Genomic DNA, 25,625 nt, shown 5'->3' with positions numbered 1-25,625 from the left:
GAATATTATTTGGCCGTTAAAAAGAATGAACTCTTGCCACTTGAGATAACATGGATGGACCTCAAGGGCATTATGCTAAGTGATGTAAGTTAGAGAAAGTCATATGATCTCTCTTAAATGTGGAATATAAAAAAAAGTAGGTAAGAATAGATACAGAAAACAGGCTGGTGGTTGCTAGAGGTGGGGGATGGGAGAAATCGGTGCATGAATCAAAAGGTTAAAAAATTTTTTTGTTAAATGAATATGTTGGCTGAACTGCACTCTGAATCATCTCTTAAAAAAACAGAATTGACTTTATTCATTCAAGTTTCATTCAATAAATATTATTTATTATTTTTAACCTAGCATTTTAATCATAATGTATGCATATAGCTCATTAATGAATAAACATAAAGTTAAGCATATTGAGAGAAAAATTATAACTTCCATTCTATATTTTTTCCATTGAGCACAAGATTAGCTTTGATGCTCAGTGACTGAAATATCAATTTTTTTCAATTATCCATTAAAAGCAAATCGCTTAGTGTATAACTCTAACAAGGCCAAAAAAATGTATTACTGAAAAATGAATATAAATACCCCTAAATTTTTACTGTCGACTGAAAAAAATGTACAATCTAAAACTGAGTTATGTTTTATTCAACGGACGTTTCTGAAGACTAAAGCCCAGGAGGCTGCCTCTCAGATCGCTCTGAAAAACTGCTCCGAAGAGGCAGGATTTACAGGAGTTTTTGAAACAAAGACCAGGTAGTCGGAACATCAACAGACTGCTGTTAATTAAAGAAAATCAGACATCTCAAGTTAAGGAATTTACGGCTTTTCTATGTATGGGAAGATGCAAGAGTCTGGGCTCATTGAAATGATTCCTTTGATCTGCACCTTAGCTACCCTGTGCTGCCCATCCTGAGTCCCCTCAGGGGGCACCGCTGGGGACAGCTGCAGAGGCTGTGGACTTAGCAGTGAGCCATCTGCTTGTCCCCATCCTGAATTCCCCCGGCTCACCATTGGGGCAGTGGTTTTACTGATATGGCAGGCAGTATTTTTCATTCACATTACCTACATGTCTATAGATTGTTAAATATATTGGGCTTTTGAATTCATTTGGAATTAATCCCATGTATGATGTGAAGTATGGCTTTATGTTATTTTTTTCCCAAGTGAAAAGGCAACCCTAAAATTATGCCTTGAATCATCTTTCTGCTCTGATATGAAACACAATCTTTATTATAATCCATATTTCCATAAATAATGGGATTTTTTTCTGTTCTGATTCTTTTCCTATCCCTGAGTCTATCCTAATTAATCTACAATTAATCTATGAGTCTATCACGAGGCCTCTTTTAATTACGGTAGCTCATAGGCCTTGATTTGCTAACTAATAGAACAGGGACTCCATCATTGTTCTTGTTTACATATTTATTGGCTAGTTTTGAGCATTTTCTTGTGCAAAAGAGCCTTAGAAGCAATTTGTTAAACACCATAGAGAACCTCACTGAAATTTTGACTTAAAAATTATTGAATGTATGTATTAATTTGTGACAAATTGATTGTATTAATATTAACCAGAAACATGAGAAGTCTCTATTTGAGTGCTTTTTATCAACTCTACAGTGACTCCACAGCAAAATTTCAGTGATACTTATATTGATCTTACACACTTACTTAGAAGAAATTTATGTCTTTTCTTGTTATTGCTATTGTAAATAACAGCACTTCTTTTTCATTACATTTGACAAACAGTTACTGCTTGTGTATAACAAAGCTACTGTATGAGGACATTAATCTTATCCAAGGGCAAAAACCATTATTAGTTGTGGGGAAGGGGTGGGGAAGGAAGGCAGGTGGAGAGCTTGGAGATCCAGAGAGGACAAAACCAAGTTTAAGACGCTCTCTGGAGCTCTGAGAAGGAATTCAGCGGCCCTCAGCACCCTAGGCTTGGCTGAACAGAGTGAGCTGTTGGGGAGACAAAGAAATCCCAGAGCAGTTTAGGGGAAGTGTTCTATTTGGAACTTTGGATCACACTGAAGAAACAGCCGCATGGTGTGTTTAAGCAGAGAGCGAGCCTGCTTACTCTAAGTACCGAGTTGTGTTCTATTGGTGAGAATGTTAATTGATGCAGCACTTATGGAAAACAGTATTCAGGTTCCTCAAAAAGTTAAAAATACAACTACTATATGATTCAGCAATTCCACTTCTGGGTATTTATCCAAAGAAAATATCACCAACTGGAAAAGACACACGCACCCCATGTTCACTGCAGCGCTATTTACAACTGCCAAGATATGGCTACTGTACTCGATGCCCAAGGGTGCCAAGTGTCCCTGAGGCTGAAGCGTGGCATGGAAGAGGCTGAGCAGTTTCTGCCTGTCTCAGTGGTGACTCCAGAAGTGCTGAGAGGCAAACAGTGAACGAGACACGGAGTGAGGACCCTAAACGGGCAGAGTCTATAGACTTGCAGGTCAAGACCATGGCGGGAACCACAGATCTCAGCAGCACATGCCACTCAAAGGCCAGGGGGTATCAGTTACATCCAGAGAGGATACAGTGGGGAAGGATGCCAGCAAGCCAAGGCCACATCACATAAGACACACGAATCCTTCGGGACTCAGATGACTGTGTGGAAGAGAGATGTCACCATCGCCACCACGATGGATGGTAAGTAAGCGTCCCCTGCCTCATGATGTCATTCTGGGGATGGGGAAGAAGGAAAAAAATACTCCAACACAGGGTATGCACCTTCAAGTGACTATGTTTAAATTATGAATTCATTGAGTAATTTGGTGAAAGAAATCAAATTCTAAACTGGCAGATCCTCAGTTACCCTGAAGTGGCAAGATTAAACTTTTCACCCACAAAAGAAATTAAGGCTCACAAGTAGAATTCAATCACAGGGAAATAATGTTACATTTCCATACCTCTGAGTCATAGCATGCAACTTTTTAAAACCTTTAGATGCTAACATAATTTATGGGGTTACTTGGATCCTATAGGACGTGTACCTTTTGCCCTTTTGATGTGTACCTCTACATGTGTACACATCGGGCTACATTCCACAGTCATGCGGACAAGGCTATCAGCTATAGATCTGAAGTGGGAAGAGTCGGTGTGTATTACAGAGCATCACTCCTACCTGGAAAGCAAGGATTCTGAAAACCAAACGTTCAAAATAGGCACTTCATTTAACACTTTGTTTGCAGGCAATCTATTATCTGAGTATTTTTGAAAGAAAGAAAAAAAAATCACCAGCTCAGTCGGCATTTGTCCCTATGGCTATGCAATGATGGAAGAGGGAAATGAGAAAGATGGTCCCTCAGTACTTCCCGTGCAAATCATGCAGCTTTTCTTCATTTTTATCTAATAGACAAGGAATGATTAAAAGCTGACTTTAACGTTTCAGTTCCGGGTAGGATGCATTAATTGCACCCCACCCTGACTCTCTCATTGAATGCAGCTATAAAACCTGGACAAACACGCGCAGCAGCTATTTAAGGTCCCTGAAACGTAAGTAGTAGCAGGCAGATTGGAAACAAAGACAAGAATTCACTGCACCAGTGAACCCATGTCAAGTTCACCACATTTCCCCCTCCGGTGTCCCCGGGACAGAACTCAGAGGCACCTGGGCATCAGCACAGACTTAGGAGCTCCAAGAGAAGACCCTCGTTAAGGCCTGAGAAACCGGATGGGGGGTCCCGGCAGCCCCAACAATGGCAGTGAGTGGGCTGAAGATTTCCTTTCTGGAAGGCTTTAAACCTAGTATCTTAAGAAATTGTAAAATCACTCAAGTTGTGTATTTCATATTGGGTGCGTTTTGGTAATTCATGGTTTTTAAGGATTTGGTCCATTTCATCTAAGCTGCCTTAAGTACCTAGACTTGTTCTGTGGGGTCTGTGGTGACAGCCCCTTTTTGATTCCTGATATTGGTAATCTGTGTTTTCCCTTTTTTCCCTCATCAGCATTGCTAGAAGTTTATCAACTTTCTTGACCTTTTCAAAGACCAACTTTTATTCTCATGGTTTATCATATTTTGATAAACATAGCAGGTTGGATGAATCTCAGACTTATTAACGCTGAGATAAAGAAACCAGTTTCAAAAGATTACAAGCTGTATGACTTAATATATCTGGCATTCCCAAAAGATACAAACTATGTTGACAGAGAACAGACAGTGGTTGGTGGTGGTGAGGGGAGGGAGTGTGGCTACACAGGAACGGCACAAGGGAGGTTTTGGGGGTAACGTGTGCTGTATTCTGACTGCGGTGGTGGTTACACAAGCCTATCTGTGTGTTAAAATTCACAGCACTTTACAACGAAATTAGGTCAATTTTACTATATCTTCATTTAAAAATAAAATTTAAAGTAGCTCCTAAGTTCAAAGGAGAAGAAAGACTTTAAGAAGTTTCTCAACTTTAAAATTTAAAATTAAGTAACTGTCCAATTAATTAGGTTTTCAATGAAATATTTCTCTTCCTTGACAAACTTGAGGTCACCATAAAAATAAGTTTGATCATACCTGTTTTCAACAAGATTTCAGGGAAACAACTCTCCTGTAACATGAGTGGAATAAATTACTATAAGCTCTTGGATGGATATTTATCGCAAGGAACTATAAAGTGTGTACATTTTTTGATCAAACAATCCCACTCCTAGGAACTTCTGGTACAGATGTACTTGCACAAGATGTAAGAATATTCGTATAGGCATGTTTACTGCAGCATAATTTATAATAGGAAAAGATTAGAAACAATGTTGATATCTATAAATAAGTAAATTACAGGGAGGCATATGATTAACCGTCAGAAAATCATTTGTAAAATGAGGCCAATCATCAATCAGTGATATTGGGAGAAAAAAGGTTTCTTAAAATTTCTTAAAAGTTGAGTTTCTTAAAAGTTTAATTTCTTAAAATTTCTTAAAGTTCCTTCAATTTTCTTAAAATTAAGGAAAAATAACAAGGTGAAAGAATAATATAGAGAGACTGGTCTCATTTTTGTTCATAAAAGGCCTTATATATGCTGGGGGAGCTTATATATACATAAAAACTCCCAGAAGGAGGTATAAAATATTGTTAACAGTAGTTATTCCTTTGGAGTCAGCATGGAGATATAAGGGAAAAGAGAAAGGAAATAGTTTTGGTTTTCATTTTAACTTTTCTAAACTGTCAGAAAAACCACAAACATGATGTTATTGAGAAACTCTTTTTAAAAATAATCGTAACAGAGTTCGGCCCACCATGTTTGTCTCCGCGATGCTCCAGGCCTGGGTGGCGGGCCTCACCGCCCAGTGGGGAAGACATATAAGAAATTTGCATGACTGCTGTGCAAAAGGGAGCTGGAGGAGGCTTATCTGTGCACAGAGATACTCCTGAGAATAACCCAGATACCCCATTTGATTCCACACCAGAAAACTGTAAGAGGATAGAGGCAATTGTAAACAAACAAACAAACAACTATCCAGAAGGGCATAAAGCAGCAGCTATGCTTCCAGTGCTGGATTTAGCCCAGAGACAGAATGGATGGCTGCCCATCTCTGCCACGAACAAGGTTGCAGAAATTTCCCAAGTACCTCCAATGAGAGTCTATGAAGTAGCAACTTCTTATACAATGTATAATCGGAAGCCAGTGGGAACGTACCACATTCAAGTCCGCACTACCGCCCCTTGCATGCTCTGAAACTCTGACAGCATACTGGAAGCCATTCAGAAAAATCTTGGGGTAAAGGTTGGGGAGACTACACCTGACAAATTCTTCACTCTTGCAGAAGTGGAATGTTTAGGGGCCTGTGTAAACTCACTGGTGGTTCAAATAAATGACAACTACTATGAGGATCTGACACCAAAGGATATTGAAGAAATTATTGAACTCAAGGCTGGCAAAATCCCAAAACCTGGGCCAAGGAGAGAATGCTCCTCTTATGAGCCAGCTGGAAGTCTTACCTCTCTGACTGAACCACCTAAAGGACCTGCCTTTGGTGCACAAGCAGGCCTTTAATTTATATTCAACTGTAAATATGTCACTGGAGAAATAAAATATGAATCTTCTATCTGCAAAAAAAAAAAAAAATACTAGTAACATATAATAATGTCTTTGTACAGAGTTTGTTAATCAGAACAGCTGATTAACAGAACAGCTGCCAACCCTGGGGATGCCCATAGTCAGAGGGATGTTAATAAAATCAGGGCAAAGGATCTGAAAGTTGGTGATCACAGGTGGGTGAGATGGAAATAGAGGAAACTCTTCCTCCCAGGAATCACACTCTCACTGCCCACTCAGAGACAGTCGGAACACAAAAGCACACCCACAGCCAAGGAGGACGCTGCCTGGGATTCTGCAAATCCTGTTGATAAATCCATGGATGAGTCTCAAGGGTTGGACCCAGTTTCTCTGGGTTAACAATCTATAAGCCCTAGCTTAAATTTTTTTCGAGTTTACGCTATGGTTAATATTTCCAGGACATATGCACAAGAACACAAGAAATTCTTGATACTAAGAGACACCATCCACAACGAAACTAGGTTTGTATCTGGAGAAGAATTGTGTCATTTTTTATTCCCTAATATCCTGAACAATCCAACAGAGGACTGGGTGACAGGTAAGACCCTTGCCAGTTCCTAGAATCAGTGAATCACCATGTCTGGTTTAGAAATTGAATTTTACACACTCTTTTCCAGATTCAGATTCTATTTGTCATTAGAATGAAACTGATCAGTAGCCACGTTTCTTTAAACCACTTTTAAAAAACAGAATATTTTTGAGTTGGTTGTTCAGATTTACTAATTGTCGACACAAAGCTCTTAAGGAGAAAATTCTTCACAAATTAAAAATTTTCTCTTCTATTAAGTGTTGAAATGTATACATCATACTTCAGCGATAAAAGTTGTATTTCAAAAACGTGTGTGGCCTCAGGAAAATATTTCATGACATTTAAGAGTCAAGGTCAAAGAACCATTTACTATAAATAAGTTGACTGGAAAAGTATCTAAATATTTTAAAATATATAAACAAAAACATCAAAATTTTGTAGTTAAGGGATAAAAGCCAGGCATCCACTGTTTTTCTCCTCAGACGAGTTAGTTCATTCTCATTATCCCGCACGTCACTGTATGCAGAGCTTCCGGATACCTCTGCCCTCTGCTACATCTTCCTGGATGCTCACCCCGACTCTATTCCAGCCTCACCCCAAGAGCCTGACCTCTCTGAACTTGCCATGTGCACTGCTGTCCCTGTCTGCACCTCATACATCTTTCCTGTCCCCTCCCTGCAGCCCCCATGGTCCACAGCAGCCCTGGGTGTTAGCCTGCCCCAGAACAACCCAGCTGGCTGTCTTTCCTGCACTGGCTAGATAGGGTGTGCTCTTGAGAGATGGGACAAGGATGGGAAGGGACAGACAGAGAGAGGCATGAGGGAGGACAGAGAGAGAAAAAGGGAGAGGAACAGAGGGAAAAAGAAGAGAGTCAGGGAATAAATATGGTGGTTACTAGTTTGCCATCCACGTTCAGTTTCTCCTTCCCCCGCACCTAAAAATCTTGCCCAGAATAATTTCTTCATATTTAAAAAAGAAAAAAAAAACCCTTGAATGATGACAAGTGACATAATATGTGCTAACCTGATCTCTGATGAGAAACTGATTTATTGCCCACATTTGACAACCCTGGGAAAGTTGACATAAAGGGATAAATGGATTTCAGGGCAGGCAGTGACTTTCTGGGGCGCATTTCAGAAGCTCTCCTCCAAACCATAAATAAAAGCGAGTTGACTATAGTTTGGCATGGGAGGCCAGGGCAAAATGTCATGCCACCCAGGACTACCAGTCAGTGCCCTCCTCACAATGCCCCAAGTGGATGACCAGATTTCCATATTGTAGAGAGCTCACCAGGAGGAAAAAAAAAAAAAAAGGCTGTTCAGAATACTAGCACTTGAAAATAATTACCCAGAAAAAATATACTAGAGTGCTTGAGAGGTGGAAAAGAATGATGCCATCTTCAGTAAAGTCACCAGCAAGATTTCAGTTTCAAAATACACCTGCTTCTCTCATCACCGCACCTGCCCCTGATGACCGTACCTCCCACCCTGCACCATTTACTAGCAACCCCCACAATCAAAAGGAACCAGGCACCAAGGTACCTGTTCAAACATGAAATATGAGGGTAAGATGGTGGGGCGTGGGGGAATACACAAGCAGCTATAGGAATAGTGACTGCAGGGAGGACCAAGGCCGGCAAATAAGAGAGAGGAAGCTACACAGCCTTTCACTGGGAGGCAGCAGCCCCACCCCCGGGGCTTCACCTCCGTCCATTTCTTCCCTGGGCAGGAGAAACTTTGTTTAAAAAATAAAAAAAATAGAGTCTATCTTTGTACATTTCATAGCAAAAGGGAACTTACATTTCATTTGCTTGGAGATGGACTTGTTAGGTTCAAGCCAGTGCTGGGGAGAAAAAAAAGCAGAGATTGTGGGTCAAATGACAGGACCATAAGATGCATACTTAATAACTAAAGGGAATTTAATAAAGATACGCTTTTTCCTAAGCACAGCCTCGGTTCCCCACAGATATTCCCCAGGGTTCCACCCTCTGAAGATAAACAGGAACAATTGGGCAATAATAATACCATAGGCCAGGGTACAAATTACAGAGAATTAACACGTTCTGAGTTGTGTTTGAGTCACACAGTTGCTAGGAGAGAAGGACAAGGGAGACAGCATGCACTTAAGTGGGATGTTCTAATGGCTCTAGTCGGCTCCTAAGTGATTCTTTGAGCTCCATTGCTCTGGGCAAGCCACAGATGGCTGAAGACTTTGACATCTATGACCTCTAAGAGTCACAGTCCAGGCAGCATCTTTTCAGGTTAACAGGGGGCCAAGCCAGCATCAGCCCCGTCACACACAGGCAATTCTCCTTTCACAGTAGGAGGAAAAACTTGTTTTAAATATCTTATTTCAGAGGCCTGAGGCCACCAAGAAGAAAAATCAGCTCCAATGCAAAACAAAGAAGCCCAAAGATCTGAGTAGCTCAGAGTTATTAGAAGCAGACACAACGCTGGCCCCAGTGACCAGCTCTCTCCACATCGTGTGTGAAGGTCACTTCAACATGCTGCGATCAGGGCAGCCTCTGTTATCACTAACCACGATGGCCCTGAAGCTGCTTAAGGAATGTCAGGAAGCACCACTCTATACACTTGAAGTTTATAAAGATAAGAGGGGTGCGCTGGGTACCTAGCAAGATGCCAGGGAGCCCTCACCTATGGGGCCCCCTCACACTGCTGGACACTGGAAAGAAGAGGATGAAACGTACCATCGGCTGAACACCTACACCTCACTCTGTCTCATCTGTGGCATCCAGGAAGCCTCAAAGTTCTGTATGACCCCTATTGTTTGATGCAAATACATAATCATAAAATTTAATAGGAGCCAGCACTGTTGAGAGCACTGAGTGCCAGGTGCTATTCCAAGACTTTCCATGAGCCATGACTACCACCCAATTTTTTTATACTTTTTTTTAAAAAAATTCTTATTGAAGTGCAGTTGATTTACAGTGTTAGTTTCAGGTGTACAGCAGAGTCATTCAGTTATACGTATACAACATTTTTTTTTCAGATTATACATATACATACATATATATTTTTTCAGATTCTTCTCCATTATAGCTTATTACAAGAAAATGAATATAGTTCCCTATGCTCTACAGTAGTTCCTTATTGTTTTTTTGTTTTATTTTATTTTATTTATTTATCTACTTTATATATATCTATCACTTCATTTACAGATGAGAAATCTGGGGCTCAGGATGTTAAAGAACTTGCCAAAGGTCACCCTGGGAAGAAATGCTGAAGCCACTGGTCAGTGGGGTTCCAGAGCACAGGCCCTTAACCTCAGGCACGGGGCCTCCTGACCCATCAGTTCCCTCTAAAATGTATTATTCCCCTCGGTGAACACTCTCTATTTCCCCAGGAACTGGGAAACTGAGGGTCAAATCAGCAGTTTCCAATCTAGGTTTTCAGATCCCTGTAGTCTTTAAACAAGAATGAGGGGTCTTTTAGCTATTTAAAATAAATCTAACTCTTCTAAATGAAGAATCTGACAGAAAACCATGCATTTACCCCTGACCTGCTGCACAAGCAAACTAAAATAGCGGATTTCTTTGCTTCTGGACAAAATTATACCAACTTACGTTGGGAACCCTGGTTATCTCTTCTTTTCCATGATTTTTTTTAATGTGGTAAAATATATCTAATATAAAATTCACCCTCCTAATCATTTTTAAGTGTACAGTTCAGTGGTATTAAATACATTCACAGGGGTGTGCTGCCAGCACCACCGTCCATCTCCAGAACTCTTTTCCATCTTATAAAATTGAAACTCTATACCTACCAGACAAAAACTCCCATCCCCTCCTTCCTCCTGGCCACTGGAAACCACCGCCCTACTTTTGGCTGTCTCCTTTCAGTCAGAAGGTAAGCTTGGACTTTACACAGTTGTAATGAACAGGGAGAAAGGTACCGATTATACCACTTACTAGCTAGATAACCTTGTGCAAAATGTTTCATCTCTGTCTCAACCTCACAACTATAAAATGGGAATTCCTTTATAGGGCTGTTGTGGGGACTTTAAAAGTGAATGGAAAATTAAAAAACATATGACGCTTAAACCGTGCCTGGCATATGAAAAATACTCAGTGACGCTTGTTTACTGATGCTGTTGCTCTTAGTAAGCAGAGTTTAATTGGTAGAACATCTCTTTCAATAGATGGGACTCAGGGAAGGGAATAATAAACAGAGCCTCTGGGGATTAAATTACTTCTCTAGAAATAGGATAGTTTAGAACTAAGGCGGAAAAAGAAATGGCAGCAGCCTAAGATCAATGCTATTGTTTCAAGGAGGCGGATCACACTCAGTTTGAAATATAAACATGTTTTCCAAATTCTCCTTCTTTGGCATTCTTTAAACTTCTTAGCCCTTCTCTACCTAACTTCAGCTTACCTCCCTACCTTCTCTCTGCCTCCAGGAATGGTAGGTAAGTTTCATTTTGTGTGCCCACACTGGCTAGTTGGTGGGTAATCTCCCAGGTCTGTAAGGAGACCTCCAAGACTAGGTAAAGGCTTCGTGACAATGAGTGCCACAGTGGATTGACTATGTCTGCCATGGAGTGGCAGGGAACGTTCAAGGCATGCCTGCAAGGTCTTGGCCATCTGTGCCCTAAATAAATTATTTACTCTAAATGAACTGGCCTTCCTACAAAATACTCCCTGCAGTTTCTCATCTGTTCCGACCTTCCTCTTCCTCTCAGCCTATTCACATCCTACGCTTGCCTCTGAGGCTCCCACTCCTCTGTCTACAGTGTAATCACTACATGCATTTCCAAGTTCTTCCCCAGTGAGACAGTCGTAGGGTCTAGAGCCCTAAGAAAAATAATCCAGCAGTAATCATGTTTCAAGGGATTATAGGAAATCATTTCTTCCAAGAGGATCAAGCTCAATTTATTAGTTTGTGTTGAAATTTAAAAACCTGATTGGCCTATCGCCCAGCAATCCCTTTAATCTCTGATTTGGCCATGGGAACAAAGAGGAATGTAACAAGGATTTTCACTGCAGGATCACATAAAATTACAAAAATATTAGCAATAACATTAGCGGCCATAATCAGGAACGTGGGTAAATAAAATGGGTAAATAATTTCTGGATGATTCTGCAGCAGTGTTTTATATGAGGTAGCTCTTTATGAGTATAACATGGTCAAATCCCTAAGGCACACTGTGGGCTAAAAAAAAAAGTGAACTGCAAAATGTACACCCATGGCCACACCTAGTTCCCAAATTGTGCACTGAAGTGTCCCAGGGAAATGCAGCCATACTAGACATCTATTAGACAATGTGCAAACTCTGAGCTCAAGGAGGTCCACAGTTCCAATATTAAAACATGCTCTATTCCTTTTTGTATTGACGTTTAGTCAGTTTACAATGTTGTGTTAATTTCTGGTGTACAGCACGATGATTCAGTGTATATATATATATATATATATATATATATATATTCCTTTTCATATTCTTTTTCATTATAGGCTATTACAAGGTATTGAATATAGTTCCCTGTGCTAAACAGTAGGGACTTGCTGTTTATCTATTTTATATATAGTGGTTAGTATCTGCAAATCCCAAACTCCCAATTTATCCCTCCACCTCTCCTTAGTTTGTTTTCTGTCTGTGAGTCTGTTTCTATTTTGTAAATAAGCTCATTTGTATTATCTTTTTTAGATTCCACATACAAGTGATATCATATGATATTTGTCTTTTTCTTTCTGACTTACTTCACTTAGTACAATAATCTCCAGGTCCATCCATTTTGCTGCAAATGGCATTATTTCAATCTCTTTTTTTTTTTTTTTTTTACAGTTGAACAGTATTCCATTGTATATACACAACAATTTCTTTATCCAGTTATCTGTCGATGGACATTTAGGTTGTTTCCATGTCTTCCCTATTGTAAACAGTGCTGCTATGAACATTAGGGTGCATGTATCTTTTCAAATTAGAGTTTCCTCTGGGTACATGCCCAGGAGTGGGATTGCTGGATCAATGCTCTATTTCGTTTGATGTCATACTTTTTGCAAAGCTGGGTTTCTAGTGGCTACTGTGATAAAAACAAGTGTCATGCAAAAATAGGTGTGGAGCAGACAATAAGTGTGGCAGTGTCTGATCTGATCCTAGGATTCGAGAGCCATGGAGCCAAAAGGCACATGCTGCCTGTTAGCAAACGATTGTGCCTAAGAATGAACTGAAAAGACTATTTCCATGTGTGTAATGTTTTAAATGGCTACTAAGGCCATAATGGCTGTGCTAGGACATAAATACTTATTAAGCTGTTTGGATCTAACTCTTGATGGTAGATGGAACTGTCTAGATGTTAGATGTCTAGACGGAGCTGTTAGCTATTCTTTTGATCTAGGGCACCACGAAATAATTACTAAGACACTGAAAGAGCCATAAACCAAGAAAGTCTGAGAACCTCTGAACTATGATATCATACAATTAACGTGTTTTCTTCTTTAAAGGAAAAGTACAAAACACTATCATATATTTTCAAAGCATATATAACAAGCAACTAAATTTTAAACATCTGAAAAGATACTAAACTGATCCAGTGAAGTGGGTAACGGGGAGAGAATAGGAATTTAGGGGTGTTGGTCAAGGAAAACCATGACTTTCATTTTTTATGTGATGTTTTAACTTAAATTTGTCCACGTATTTGTGCATTATATGAGTATTTTAAAAATCAATTTAAAAGAAAAAGCTAAGCTTTACTTAGGAGATAAGAGTGGATTTCATGTAATTTAGACTCAAGAGGAAGAATTTCAGACATAACAGGCAGATCGCAAATCCAGCCAAGCACCCGGGACTGGCAGTGCAGTCTAGCTCAGGAGCTCACAGGCCTGGGTTCAACATCAGCTCTGCCACTTCTGGGTGAGTGGTGTGACTTCTATCAGGTTCTTCTGTTTCTTCACTTGCAGCATCATCGTGAAGTTTAAATGGGCTAATTCACTAAGAAACTCTTAGAACAGAGCTTGGGTCATAGTGAATGTTCAATGAACACCAGCTATTCCCATCTCCCTCCCATTCACTGAGAAAGGCTCCCAAGTTGTTCCAGGGGCCCTCTTGGTGCACCCACTTTTGTCTTTCTCTTCCCCTCTCCCTCCCCACCCCACCTGCCTGACAGGTAACTCTTTCCCCTATCTTAATTTTCCCTTTGAAGTCGAGTCTGCACTACACCAACAACTCCTGCTCTGACTATGTGTACAGATGGATCACACGCCCGTGAGAAGATAACAGCCATGATAGAGTGTGCTTGGTCATTAGACATAAGGCTTAGGACATTATCACATTGCTATTTTCCTTTCAATTGCTGCTTGGAATATATGCTATCTTTTTAAGTCTGTTTTCTTACTGAAAGCTGATACTCCCTGAGAGAGGTGGAAAGGAAAGCCTGCCCACCAAATACATCAATTTGTGGCTGAAACCTTCATTTCCTCAACTCTCATTTAGAGTAAAACTTCCAAAGACTAAGGAAGCTCATACTCAATCATTGACTCTACCTACTGAGCTTAGGGAATCCAAGGATCCAGAGGATGCATCCCTTAGCATGATTTGAAGGCATCTGGAAGGTGTCTGAAGGCTTAGCCCAGGACCCTTTTCCCTTTGGTTATACAACAGTCTTTTATTTTTTGGAAGGTTGCCCTCAGATTACCTGAATCCACTGCAGGGTCAAGAATGAACATCCCCACTCCCCTCACCCACAGCAGGGCAGCCCCTAACTAATAACTGACAGATGTGGGAGGATAAATACCTCTGCTCCCTTGCCCCTTGGCCAGGACAATTCTAAGGCATGGCCTACACTCTTCCAGAGCTCCTCTGTGAGACTGAGCACAAGCTACCCTCTACATGGCTTTGACCAACATCACAACTTTGAACAACACTGTACTCCCCCCTTCTCTTTCTTGTCCCAATCCCCCACTCTCCTACAAGGCTTCTCCTGGGAACATTTTCTAATAAAACTGAAGTTTTATCTTAAGATCTGCTTTCTAGGGACTGAACCTAAGACAGCCTCCCTAACTCTCCACCAAAAACTGCCCTCCATGGTATTTAAAATTCTTCTATTCAGGGTTTATTACTTTTGCCTTAGGCGTGAGCCCTGGTAACTGGCAAGTCCCCTGTGAGGGGACCCCAATTTAACAGTATTGACAATCTAGCCTGACCACATCTCAAGCCATTTCTTAGAACAAACTTATTTTGATTGACAGCAGCTTAAAGGAAAAGAGGAAGAGTAGAAGGTAGCTACACCAAAGAGGTGAAAAGCAGACAGATGTTTAAACTCTCTAGGCCCTGATTTCCTTACCTGTGATCTTATGGTTGTGCAGGAAGCAGATTCAAGAAACCCTAAGATTCCTTTAGCTCTCATGTTCCACATACTATAAACTGAAGGATAAGAACATTGCCAGCAAATGTTTCTTTCTTAAATTTTTTTTTGGTTGCATTTAGCCCTAAGAGGTTATTTTTCTCTATGCCATCATAGAAATGGTGTATTTCTTTTGTACTTTCTAATTCTGGCTTGTTTGGGGGAAAAAGAAGGTGAGTATGAAGTGGTGATTTATGACCAACTAGACCGATCTTTAATTTGGTAGCTGCTGAGATTAAAAAAAACAAAAAGCTCCCCAAAGTAAACAATATAACATTTAGTTATCTTCAAATGTTGAGCTTCTGTTGAAATTGATTCAGCCTATGATTACAGAATAAATCAAGCACTTCTCTGTTATCTTTCTCAAAACCCTCAGTGCCCTACACCAAAGTATCTGTAGCCCAGAGAAATGTATTAAATAGCCAATGGGGCTTCAAACAAGAGTGAATGCACTTTCCCAGCAGGAGATTATTTTTCTCTTCAATAGTAACCAGATCCAAAATCTGACCAATTTCCATCATAGTCCGGAAAAGATGGCCTGATTCTCACATCTCACCTGGATAAAGCCCCAGAGTAACTCAGTTCCTGCAGTAGCTAGCCAATTAATGCCATTTCTAGGCCCTTTGGTCTCTGCTGGGGGGAAAAATGCCATTGGAATGAATGCAGCCTTCACAGTGATCCGGATGACAAAGATAGAGGTAGGTCCTTGTTATTTCGCCAGCAGTAACAATGGTTTCCACTCCACTTTCAATAAAAATCTATGCCACAACAGCAACAAAAATATCTGTAGATCAGGTCTACCCAAAAGTCACTGTCCATTTGTAAGTCAGTCTATGCAAAAAACAAAACAACAAAAAAACCTCCCTTGCTTCGGTATAGTGTTTTTTATTCCTTCAGCCATAACTGCTTTTGCCTTCTAGGTTCTTAGGGATGAGCAGAATAAAGGTAACTGCCAGGAGAAGAAACACTGTAGGAAGCAGGAAGTCTAAGAAAGCATAAGCATCATTTTCAAAATAAAGAACCAGATAATAAATATTTTAAGCTTTGGGTCCATATGGTCTCTGTCATGACTACTCATCTCTGCCGCTGGAACTTAAAAGCAGCCACAGACAACACTTAAGTGAATAGAAGTAGCTGTGTTCCAACGAAATTTTACTTACAAAACCAGATGGGGGCCATCCTGACTGTTGTGTGCCAACCCCTACTCTCCATCCAAGAAATCATAGATATACATTTAAAGGAAAAAAACAGCAATAATCTGAAAATGCAATAGAGTTTGTAAAAAGCGACTGCTGAGCATTTTAAAGTACACTAAAATACCAAAATGCAATCATAAGGGAGAAGATGGGATTCCTTCATGCTTGTTACAATGGAATTAATTTACTGTCATGTCATATAAATCTAATGACACTGTCACCAAACTTTTCTACAGTCAAAGTTCTCTGAGTTGCCAGACCCATGGACCTTTTCAAATTCTTTAAAGCACTCAATAGTGAAAAGATCAGTCATTTACGTAGACAATACAAAGTAAAGCCTTTCAACAACAACCCTATGGCACAGGCACTCTTAGTGTCCCCATTTTACAGATGAAATTGATGCATAGGTTAAAGCCAAAGTCATACAAACAGTAAGTGGCTGGGACAGGATTTGACCCAGTCCTCCTGGTGTCAAAGCTCTTAGCACCTGAGTAATAATATCCTCTGATTTTCCCTCTTCTTTTTAATTGTTAAACAGTTTTTTTAATTGATTCCCTTTTCTTGATATTTGAAACTTCAGCTCATTTTTTATTAATTCTATAACTACCAATGCTTCCAGAAGGTCTCTCTCTCTCTCTCCTCACTCTATTCTTTCTGCTCTGTATGTTCCTCCATTACAGGTTCTCCTTCTGGACCATCCTTTAAAATATGGATGCTGTTTAGGGTTCAGATTCTCCTCTCATTCTGTACTCTCTCCCTCATACTGAAGACCTCATGGACCCCAAAAATCTCCATCTGTGACCTGAAACTTCCTTATTAAGCTTCAGGTCCATATTTTCAACTATCCACTAAGTATCTCCATCTCAACATCTCACAGGCTTCCCAACTCAACACGTCCAAAACTTACCAGCTCACCTCAGAACCCACTCTCTTTGTACAGAGTATTTCGTAAATGGTTCCACATGCACTGGGAACCCAAGTAAGAAGTCCAAACTCCCTGCTGAAGAGGCCATGTGGAGAGGCCCGGAAAACACACACAAGCGCCACCTTCCAGCCATTCCCATCAAAGCACCAGGCACATGAATGAAGACGTCTTAGACACCTTCAGACCAGACTAGCCACCGGCTGAGTGAGTCCATTAAATTCCATACAAAGCAGAACAGTCACCCAACTGAACCCTCCTGTAATTCCTGACCCATAAAATCCTGGAATACAATAAAATTGTGTTGTTTTAAGCCACTAAATTTTTGGAAGACTTGCCGCACAGCAATGGATAACTAGAACTCTTCCTCCTGGTGATGGACCGAACGTGCCCCTCCCCCACTGCAATTCACACATTGACACTCTAACCCCAAGGTGACCATATTGGAGGTAAGGCCTTTGGGAGGTAATAAGGTTAAAAAGAAGTCATGAGAGTAGGACCTGCATGATGGGATTAGGGTCCTTATAAGATGACAAAGAGAGACCAGAGCTCTCTTGAGCTCCTCCACCCCTGCCCCACCACGTGAGGACACAGGGAGCAGGCAGATAGGTGTCTGCAAGCCAGAAAGACAGTTCTCAATTTTTTTAAGTTGATGATCTCTGAAGTCTGAATGCATTCTAAGAATCCTGGATTTTTTTACTCCCTCCCCCATGTTTACTGTTTTTGACATCTTTCACAGTATTGTTCTGTGTATCCCTGAATTTGTGTGGATATAGGTAATTTTATACTACTTTTGTCTTCTAACCTTCCTACTAGCTTTAAAGGCATTTGATCTACTACCTTCACTGTATGAGACTTTTTTCTTTACTGATGAGACTTTTTTCCTTTCATAGTTTTCGTATTTCCAGTTGTGGTCTTTTCTGCTTAGAGAAGGCCCTGTAACATTTCTTGTAAAGGTTTAGTGTTGAACTCTCTTACTTTTGCCTGTCTGTAAAACCCTTTCTCTCCTTCAAATCTGAATGATACTCTTGCTGGATAGAGTCTTCTTGGTTGTAAGTTTTTTTTTTCTTTCAGTACTTTGACTATATCAAGCCACACTCCCTTCAGGCCTGAAAAATTTCTGCTGAAAAGTCAGCTCATAGTCTTACGGGGGTTCTGTTGCACATAACCAGTTGCCTTTCTTTTGCTACTTTTAAGATTCTCTCTTTATTATTAAAATGGTCAAAGTTAAAGAAAACGTGTTTTGGTGTGGACTTCTTTGGGTTTCTTTTGTGAGTCCTGGTCCTGGATGTCTGTTTCCTTTCCCAGGTTAGGGAAATTTTCAGCTATTTTTTTCTTCAAATAAGTTATCTGACCCCTCCCCACCTCTCTTATCCTTCTGGGACCCCTAAAATGCAAATATTAACGTGCTTGATGCTGTCCCAGAGGTCTCAAACTATCCTCATTTTTTAAAATTCCTTTTTTCTGTCCAGTTGGGTGATTTACACTTCTCTGTCTTCCAGTACTGACCTGTTCCTCTGTATCATCTAACCTACTGTTGATTCTTCAGATTTTCTAACTCTTTGTTAAATTTCTCAGTGTGTTTATCTATTTTTCTCTCAAGTTTGTTGAGCATCTTTATGATCACTACCTTGAACTCTTGTCAGGTAGATTGCTTCCCTCCACTCTGCTTAGTTCTTCTCAGGTTTTGTCTTGTTCCTTCATTTGGAACATATTCTGTCTCCTCATTTTGCCTAAGATTGGTTACATTTCTCAATCAAGTGGGCTGCATGGGCCTTTCTGTCACCGCAGGGCTGACGACTGTGGGCCTGCTCATAGGTGAGGCTGGCACCCAGCACAGTTGGCTGCCAGGCCCTGCTTCTTGCAGTAGCCGCTGGCCCCCGGGTAGATGGGGCCAGGCTTTGGCACAGCTGACTGTTAGCAGCCTGTGGGGTCCTGTGGCTACTGTTAGCCTGCTGGTGGGCAGGGCTGAGTCCTGGGGCAGCTGGCTGCAGGGCTGGAGAGTCCCAGAGCTAGTGCTGGTCCTCTGGTGGGCAGGTAAGCCCTCAGGGCTAACAGGCTAGAGGGAGGACTCCAGAATGGTACTTGGCTGTACCAGTGTCTTTGTGAAAGAACGAGGGCCCAGAAATGGCTACTGCCAGTGTCTATGCCCCTAGCAGGAGTCCCCGTTGCCTCCTGCCTCTCCAGGAGGCTCTCCAAGATCAGCAAGTGGGTCTGACCCAGGCCCCTCTCAGATGACTGCTTCTGCACTGGGACTTGGAGTGTGTGAGATTTTGTGTGTATCTTTTAAGAACAGAGTCTGTTTCCTATAGCTTTCTAGCTCTCCCACATACAAGCCCTGCTGGCCTTCAAACACAGATGTTCCGGGGCTCATCTTCCTGATGCGGGACCCCCAGGCTGGGGAGTCCCAACGTGGGGCTCACTTCTTGGGGAGAACCTGTGCAACTGTTACTATCCTCTTGCTTGTGGATCTCCTCCCCAGCGTGTGACCTCACTGAGCCTCCACCCCTTCTACCGTCACATTGTGGTTCTGTCATTGTATCTTTAGTTGTAGATCTTTTGTCCTAGTCTTCAGGTTGTACTCATAAATAGCTTCTCTATAAAAATTGTGCTGTGCCCATGGAAGGTGGTGAGCTCAGGGTCTTCCTACTCTGCCATCATCCCACAAGTTCTTCCTTATGTCCACCTTTTGGTTCACACAAGATGACCAGTTCATCAGTTTGCTCCTCCCTCCACTAAAATTATGATATCCCAGTTAGCTAAGTGATTTCCAGATTCCAGGAAATCTTTATCAGGCATCCCATCCTGTCCCAGGAGAGGACATCAGGTGTAGATTGTCAATTGTAACAATAATTTTAGTTAAATACCAAGTTCTGCTGTCTTCTAAAAGAATCTGACAATTTCCCCTAATCTGTCAGTGTTAATACTTTGGACCACAGCTGAATCACTAGACAATACACCCAGTTTTCAAGCTATTATGATAATGCTGTATTCCTTGTAACTTGAGCACTGAAAATCTTTTCCTGCAAAGCCAAGTAACCTGTCCATACCCCTCTCAAAACAAACACCCAAGTAGTCTTTATTTTTAATACCTCTGAGACTTAAAAATTAAAAAGGACTCATTAAGCAGACAAATTCATGACCAGCAACTTGAGGCAGCAATACAACCCTTCCCTTCAGTGCAGGGTTGCCCTAGATCTTAGGTACCATTCTCATTTCTAGTTCTGAGCATCTGTGAAGCAATTGTCCCCAGGAGCAGGAAGCAGCCTTTCAATGGCAGGAGCAGCTGGTGGGACATAATGCAGTCTAGCTTCCTGGCAGCATCCCCAGAGTGAAACTTCAAATCACTGGGCCTGTTTTTATTCCATTCCATGTCCTCCCTAAAGATGCCTCTAGAAAAAGCAAAATTGCTCTAACATAGGCAAGGTCTTTCCCCATTATGAACAAAACTCACTGATAGGCTCACTAGTTCTTTCCAGCTGCCAACATAAAAACCTCAGGGCTGTAATTATATTTGGAGGGAGGAGGCATCAAAGTTCAGCATGACCTTGCATCCATGATTTCCCAGGTCATCCTATCAGAAAGAATGTCAGGTAGCCACATGACACACAATGCCCTGAAACAAGAGTGCGTATGGGGATCGCCCCAGGGGCGTGGATTTCCAAAGTAAATCTGTTGTCTTTGGGTAAGAGCCAGGATAGCCCCTAAGTTAGAAAAGTCAAGGACACTGGTGTAAGTGGGTTAAACAGATGATTAGAGATAGGGAAGTTAAAATCAAAAGCACTGGGGCCAATCTCACTGAAGACTATAAGCTAACCGCCTACAACCAAGTCCTGGTTTAATTCCTCCTCTGGCTGCGCTGGGGGTGGGGCACTTCAGTTCTAAGGCATTAGGGGTGAATTCCCCATCTGACTTTGGGGGAAGGGTGGAAGAATAAGAAGGGAAACCAGGACAATGGACATCTCAAACCACAGCCATAGAAACGAGAATGATGAAACCCAGCCAATTATTTCAAAACTTCATCTTTCCAAAGAGAAGTCACCCCAACACCTGAGCAGAAGTGGTAGAAAGAATATACTACATTAAACAAAGAAACCTGGTTAAGCCCAAGGAATACCTTTTTCTTGTGGAATTATTTCTCCTGACTTCTAAATTTGTAGTCCCAGCTTTATCAGTAAAACAGAATACTATTTTTATTACTACAGGAGAATACTACCCACCTTTTCCCTAGTCTGAGGCAATTAAGATTCCGGGGAGGCTATAGCTCAGTGGTAGAGTGCATGCCTAGCATGCACAAGGTCCTGAGTTCAATCCCCAGTACCTCCATTAAATAAGTAAATAAATAAAACCTAAATACCTACCCTGCAAAAGATTTTTAAAAAGAGATTTTATGGGTTCTTCAGAAGACAAATGTGGTGAAATTCAAGGGGATTTTTACTGACCATAATTCAATCTGTCAAAGTTTTTAAATAATGGAAATTCTGGGACTTTGCAATTAAAATAGCAATAGATACTCATCATTTGTGGAATCAGTCCTCACCACTCTCGGAGCATATGGGGCATGAGACATCCTGTCAAACATATGGTATTCCAAATGTAACAGTGCTAAATGTTTAATATTCCACAGTAGTGTACCATAAACCAAGTTGTGAAGAACTCTAGGCAAACCACCGACTCCCACAGGAGAGGTGAGCTCCACTTCAGCTTTTCTAACCAACCTGACTTTCTCTGTTGATTAGCTTTCCATTCAAATAATTGTTTTATTTTCCATTGAGAAAAAATATACGAGCTGGTAAAAATAATGTTGGTCGATTACTTGCTGCTTAAAGCTCTCATATCATGCTGTTGAGACTTTGAGCCCATTTTTTAAATTATCCAAGGCCCAATTTCCACCCACTCTCCCCAAAGATCATAATAACAGCCATCCTGCCTTTAAAAGAAATTATTAACATTTCTAGGTTTTAGACTTGTTAACCATGGCTGTACTTCCTCATGCAATTGCCTTACCTAGACTTAGCCAATGCATAGTAACAGTAATAATAACAATTACTAATAAAAAGAACACATACTATGTACTCAGTATGTACTGTCGGCTAAGCATTTACATACCATATCTCTCATTCCCCTATCAACCTCACATGTAGGTATTGTTATCTGTTTTAACAGTCAGGACAAAGACTCACAGAAGTTCAACGACTTGGTCATCAGCGCTCAGGTTACTAACCAGCAGAGATGGAATTTACTTCACATGTTTCTGAGGACAAAGGCCAAGCATTTTTCTGAGATCAAAGTCCATGCGGCTTCGTGCAGCAACTACTCTGCAACCCATGTGGAAGCTACACTCACATTGTATCCTCAGAATAAAAGGCTGTAACAGCTGTATGATGCGGGGGGAAAGAGAACTATTCAGACAGCCTGCTAAGCAATTTAGTGGGGACATCAGAGAAGAGAGTTCTGTTTTGAAGTGGCCCCTATTTTTTCCCACTGTCTACACCCGAGTCTGAACACTAAAAATCAAACTAAACCAAGTCAAAATATAAAGAACAATGAAGCACATCAACCCAGAGACTTATCTTTCCTTCTTAAGAGGATTTTATTATAAGCTCTTCAAATTTTAAGTCCCTTCTTTAGAGGACTTATAATATATGCATTGCATATATTAAGTCTCTCCTCTTTCCTTCTCTCCTCTCCCTGCCTTCAGTTGTTTGTTTGTTTGTTTTTTCCTTTCTATTTTATCTCAGAAGGAAGATGTGTTTCCCACTGCTGGTGTGTTCCTACATCTTTTCATTTGTGGCTCCTGGTCAGCGCTGGGATAAGGTTTTTGGTTAGGTGGTTGTGGGTGGTGAAGTGGCATTTCTTTCTTGAGCTGCTGTTGCTATGCTATCCTCATAAAGTTGGGTGAACTGAACCAGCAGCAGAATCTCAATCGTCCTCAGATTCAGTCTGTGGCCTAACTTTGTCTTTAATAGTGGGTTTTTTTTTTTTCATTTATAACTGAAGTATAGTTGATTTACGATGTTGTGTTAGTTTGTGGTGTACAGCATAGTGATTCAGTCATATACAGAGAGAGACACTGTATATTCTTTTTCATTATTGGTTGCTGCAAGATATTGAATATGGTTCCCTGTGCTGTACTGTAGGACCTTGTTGTTTATTTAGTTTATATATAGTGGTTTGTATCTGCTAATCCCAAACTTCTAATTTATCCCTCCCTCCTCCATTTCTCCTTGTAACCATAAGTTTGTTCTCTACGTCTGTGAGAGACTTTGTATTTTAACTGAAAAAAATAATTTTAGACATACAGAACACTTGCAAAAATAGCCACCATCTTCCCTAGTGTTGGCACCTTATATAACCATAGTGCAATTATGGAAATTAAGAAAATACTAAACACAATACTATTAAAAACCACAGACCTAATCTAGCAGTTTTCCCACTTCTTTTCTCTGTTCCAGAATCCAATCCAGGATTCCGTATTGCCTTCATCGATGCACCTCCCTAATCTAAGAGAGTTCCCCAATCCTTCCTCGTCCTTCATGACCCGAACACTCTTGAAGAGTACTGGTGAGCTGTTTTGGAGAATGTCTCTTCCTTTAGTTTGTCAGATGTTCCCTCAAGATCTGAATGAGGTTATGCGTCATCGGGAAGAGTACCACGGAGACACAGCGCAGCTATCATGGAGCACATGATGTGGGTCTGTCTTTTTACTGGTAGTGTTAACCTTGATCGCTTTGTCAAAGTGGTGTCTGTCAAGTTTCTCTGCTATAAAGTTATTATCGTCCCCTTTGTAATTTAAAAAATACCAGATGGGAGGGCAGGCAGGGAGGGGCTGCTTTGAGACTGTGCAAATATCCGATTTCTCTTCAAAATTCATCCACTGATTTTAGCACTCGTCTGTGGATCTAGCCCACAACAATTACTGTTGTGGCTTTCGTGGTAGTTTGACTATTTCTCTCATTTCCCTGACACTGATTAGATGGAATTCCTCTGTAAGGAAGAGCTGCCTCTTCTCCCTCTTGTATTTATTTATTCAGTTATGTATTTACCTCAGTATGGACTCATGGGGATTTGTTTCATTCTATGGATTATAATCCAACACCTTTGTTACTTGTTTTTTGGCTCCACTTGTTCCAGTTTGGGCCACTGGCAGTCCTTTCACACTGGCTCTGTGCCTTTCCTAGTGCCCTACAGTTTAGTCGTTTGAGCATCTTTATTTCCTGGTGCCACAAGATGCTCCAGGCTCACCCTGTGATTTCCCTGTCCCACCTGGTGGTCAGGTGACTAACGTGGTTTACAGAGTCTGGCCATGGGGACTCTAAACCATAATTCTAAATTCAAGTACTCACTGCATCACTCACTACCTGTGGGATGGGCAAGAAACAGTGGTTTTGAGCCTGTTTCTCCCTCCATACAAGGGTAATATCTTCATGGGCCATAAGAAATCGTGTCTATGAATGTCTTTATGCCGTGGTCCCCAACACTACTCAGAAGACAAAGCTGGGATGGCTGCATCAAAATTAGAATCAGGATGTGTTAAAACACATATTCCTGGACCTAGCCCCAGGAATTCTGACTCAGGGGATCTAGAATAAGGTCCACAGTAAGCATTTTTAGCAAAAACCTACGCTGATTTAGTTGCAGGGCCAGGTCTGGGAACCACTGTTATTCAGGAGCAAACCCCACACAAAGCCCCTCCGTGATCTCATGTCAGCCCCGCATCCTCACCAGTGTCCTGCTACCCTCCTCTCACTCAGGTGAATGCTTGGCCCACTGAAGGATCCCCAAGGGCCACAGGAAACCAAAACCTCCTTCCTCTGAGCTACTGCACTGTATCCCTTTATAGAAGATTAATCCTTACTAAGAGGTCAATTAGATGCTCCATGTTTCAGAAGACTATTCCTTAAATATCCTCCTCCTTTACAAAAACACACTTTGTGAGCCTCTCCCTCGTTGTATCAGGTCAGTAAATACAAAACCAAGAACCAGGTGGGGCTGTGGGGAGGGAAGAGGGGTCAGGGAGATGAGCAGGGACACTAGTAAGGAGGAGAGCAAATTAAAGAGGGCAGTCATCCCCAGCTGACCCCCTCACACATTGCCCTGCTTGTCAGTAGGGCAGGGTAAGAACAGGGCAAACAGAGCCTGGAGCAGGTACAGGACCTTTTAACCCATGGCTGGGACCCACAGTAGGGTTGCAGGAATGAGAAACCTTAGGTGATGGGAGCTGGGATGGAGATTCCTGGGGTCTTTTTGATGTGCGGGGCACACATCACTGAGGTTGGCATATGCTATGCTATGCTCTTAGGCTGGTACACCAGCTCAAAAGGCAAGACTCCCCTGCTCACTCTTATGCACCAGCCGACATCAGAAAGGACAGGTGTGTCCAGGAGACTGAATACAATGGGGGCTGTCAATTTCGTAGTGCCCAAGGAGCAGCTTTCAAAGGATCTTAACCCATAATCTGCAAAAGTTGGGTTTTTTTTTTAAGGTGAGGTAAAATTCACATATCATAAAATTAACTATTTTAAAGTATACATTTCAGTGGCATTTAGTACACTCACAATGTTGTCTATCT

At 41.3% G+C, this 25,625-nt stretch overlaps 1 protein-coding gene and 1 pseudogene across 2 annotated transcripts in view; one reads left to right on the top strand and one right to left on the bottom strand.

Moving 5' to 3' along the window:
* FRMD3 (FERM domain containing 3) overlaps positions 1-25,625 on the bottom strand; it is a 256,971-nt gene that overhangs the window by 106,713 nt on the left and 124,633 nt on the right. For both annotated transcript variants that reach the window (XM_031447136.2, XM_010993498.3), the window contains exon 3: positions 8,379-8,421. In XM_031447136.2, the coding sequence (XP_031302996.1) occupies positions 8,379-8,421 (43 nt within the window). The remainder of the gene's footprint in view (positions 1-8,378; positions 8,422-25,625) is intronic.
* On the top strand, positions 5,231-5,991 carry LOC105100485 (NADH dehydrogenase [ubiquinone] flavoprotein 2, mitochondrial-like; annotated as a pseudogene).

The sequence above is a fragment of the Camelus dromedarius genome, chromosome 10 (genome assembly GCF_036321535.1).
Source record: "Camelus dromedarius isolate mCamDro1 chromosome 10, mCamDro1.pat, whole genome shotgun sequence".
Lineage (NCBI taxonomy): Eukaryota > Metazoa > Chordata > Mammalia > Artiodactyla > Camelidae > Camelus > Camelus dromedarius.
This window is presented reverse-complemented; position numbering and strand designations above follow the sequence as displayed.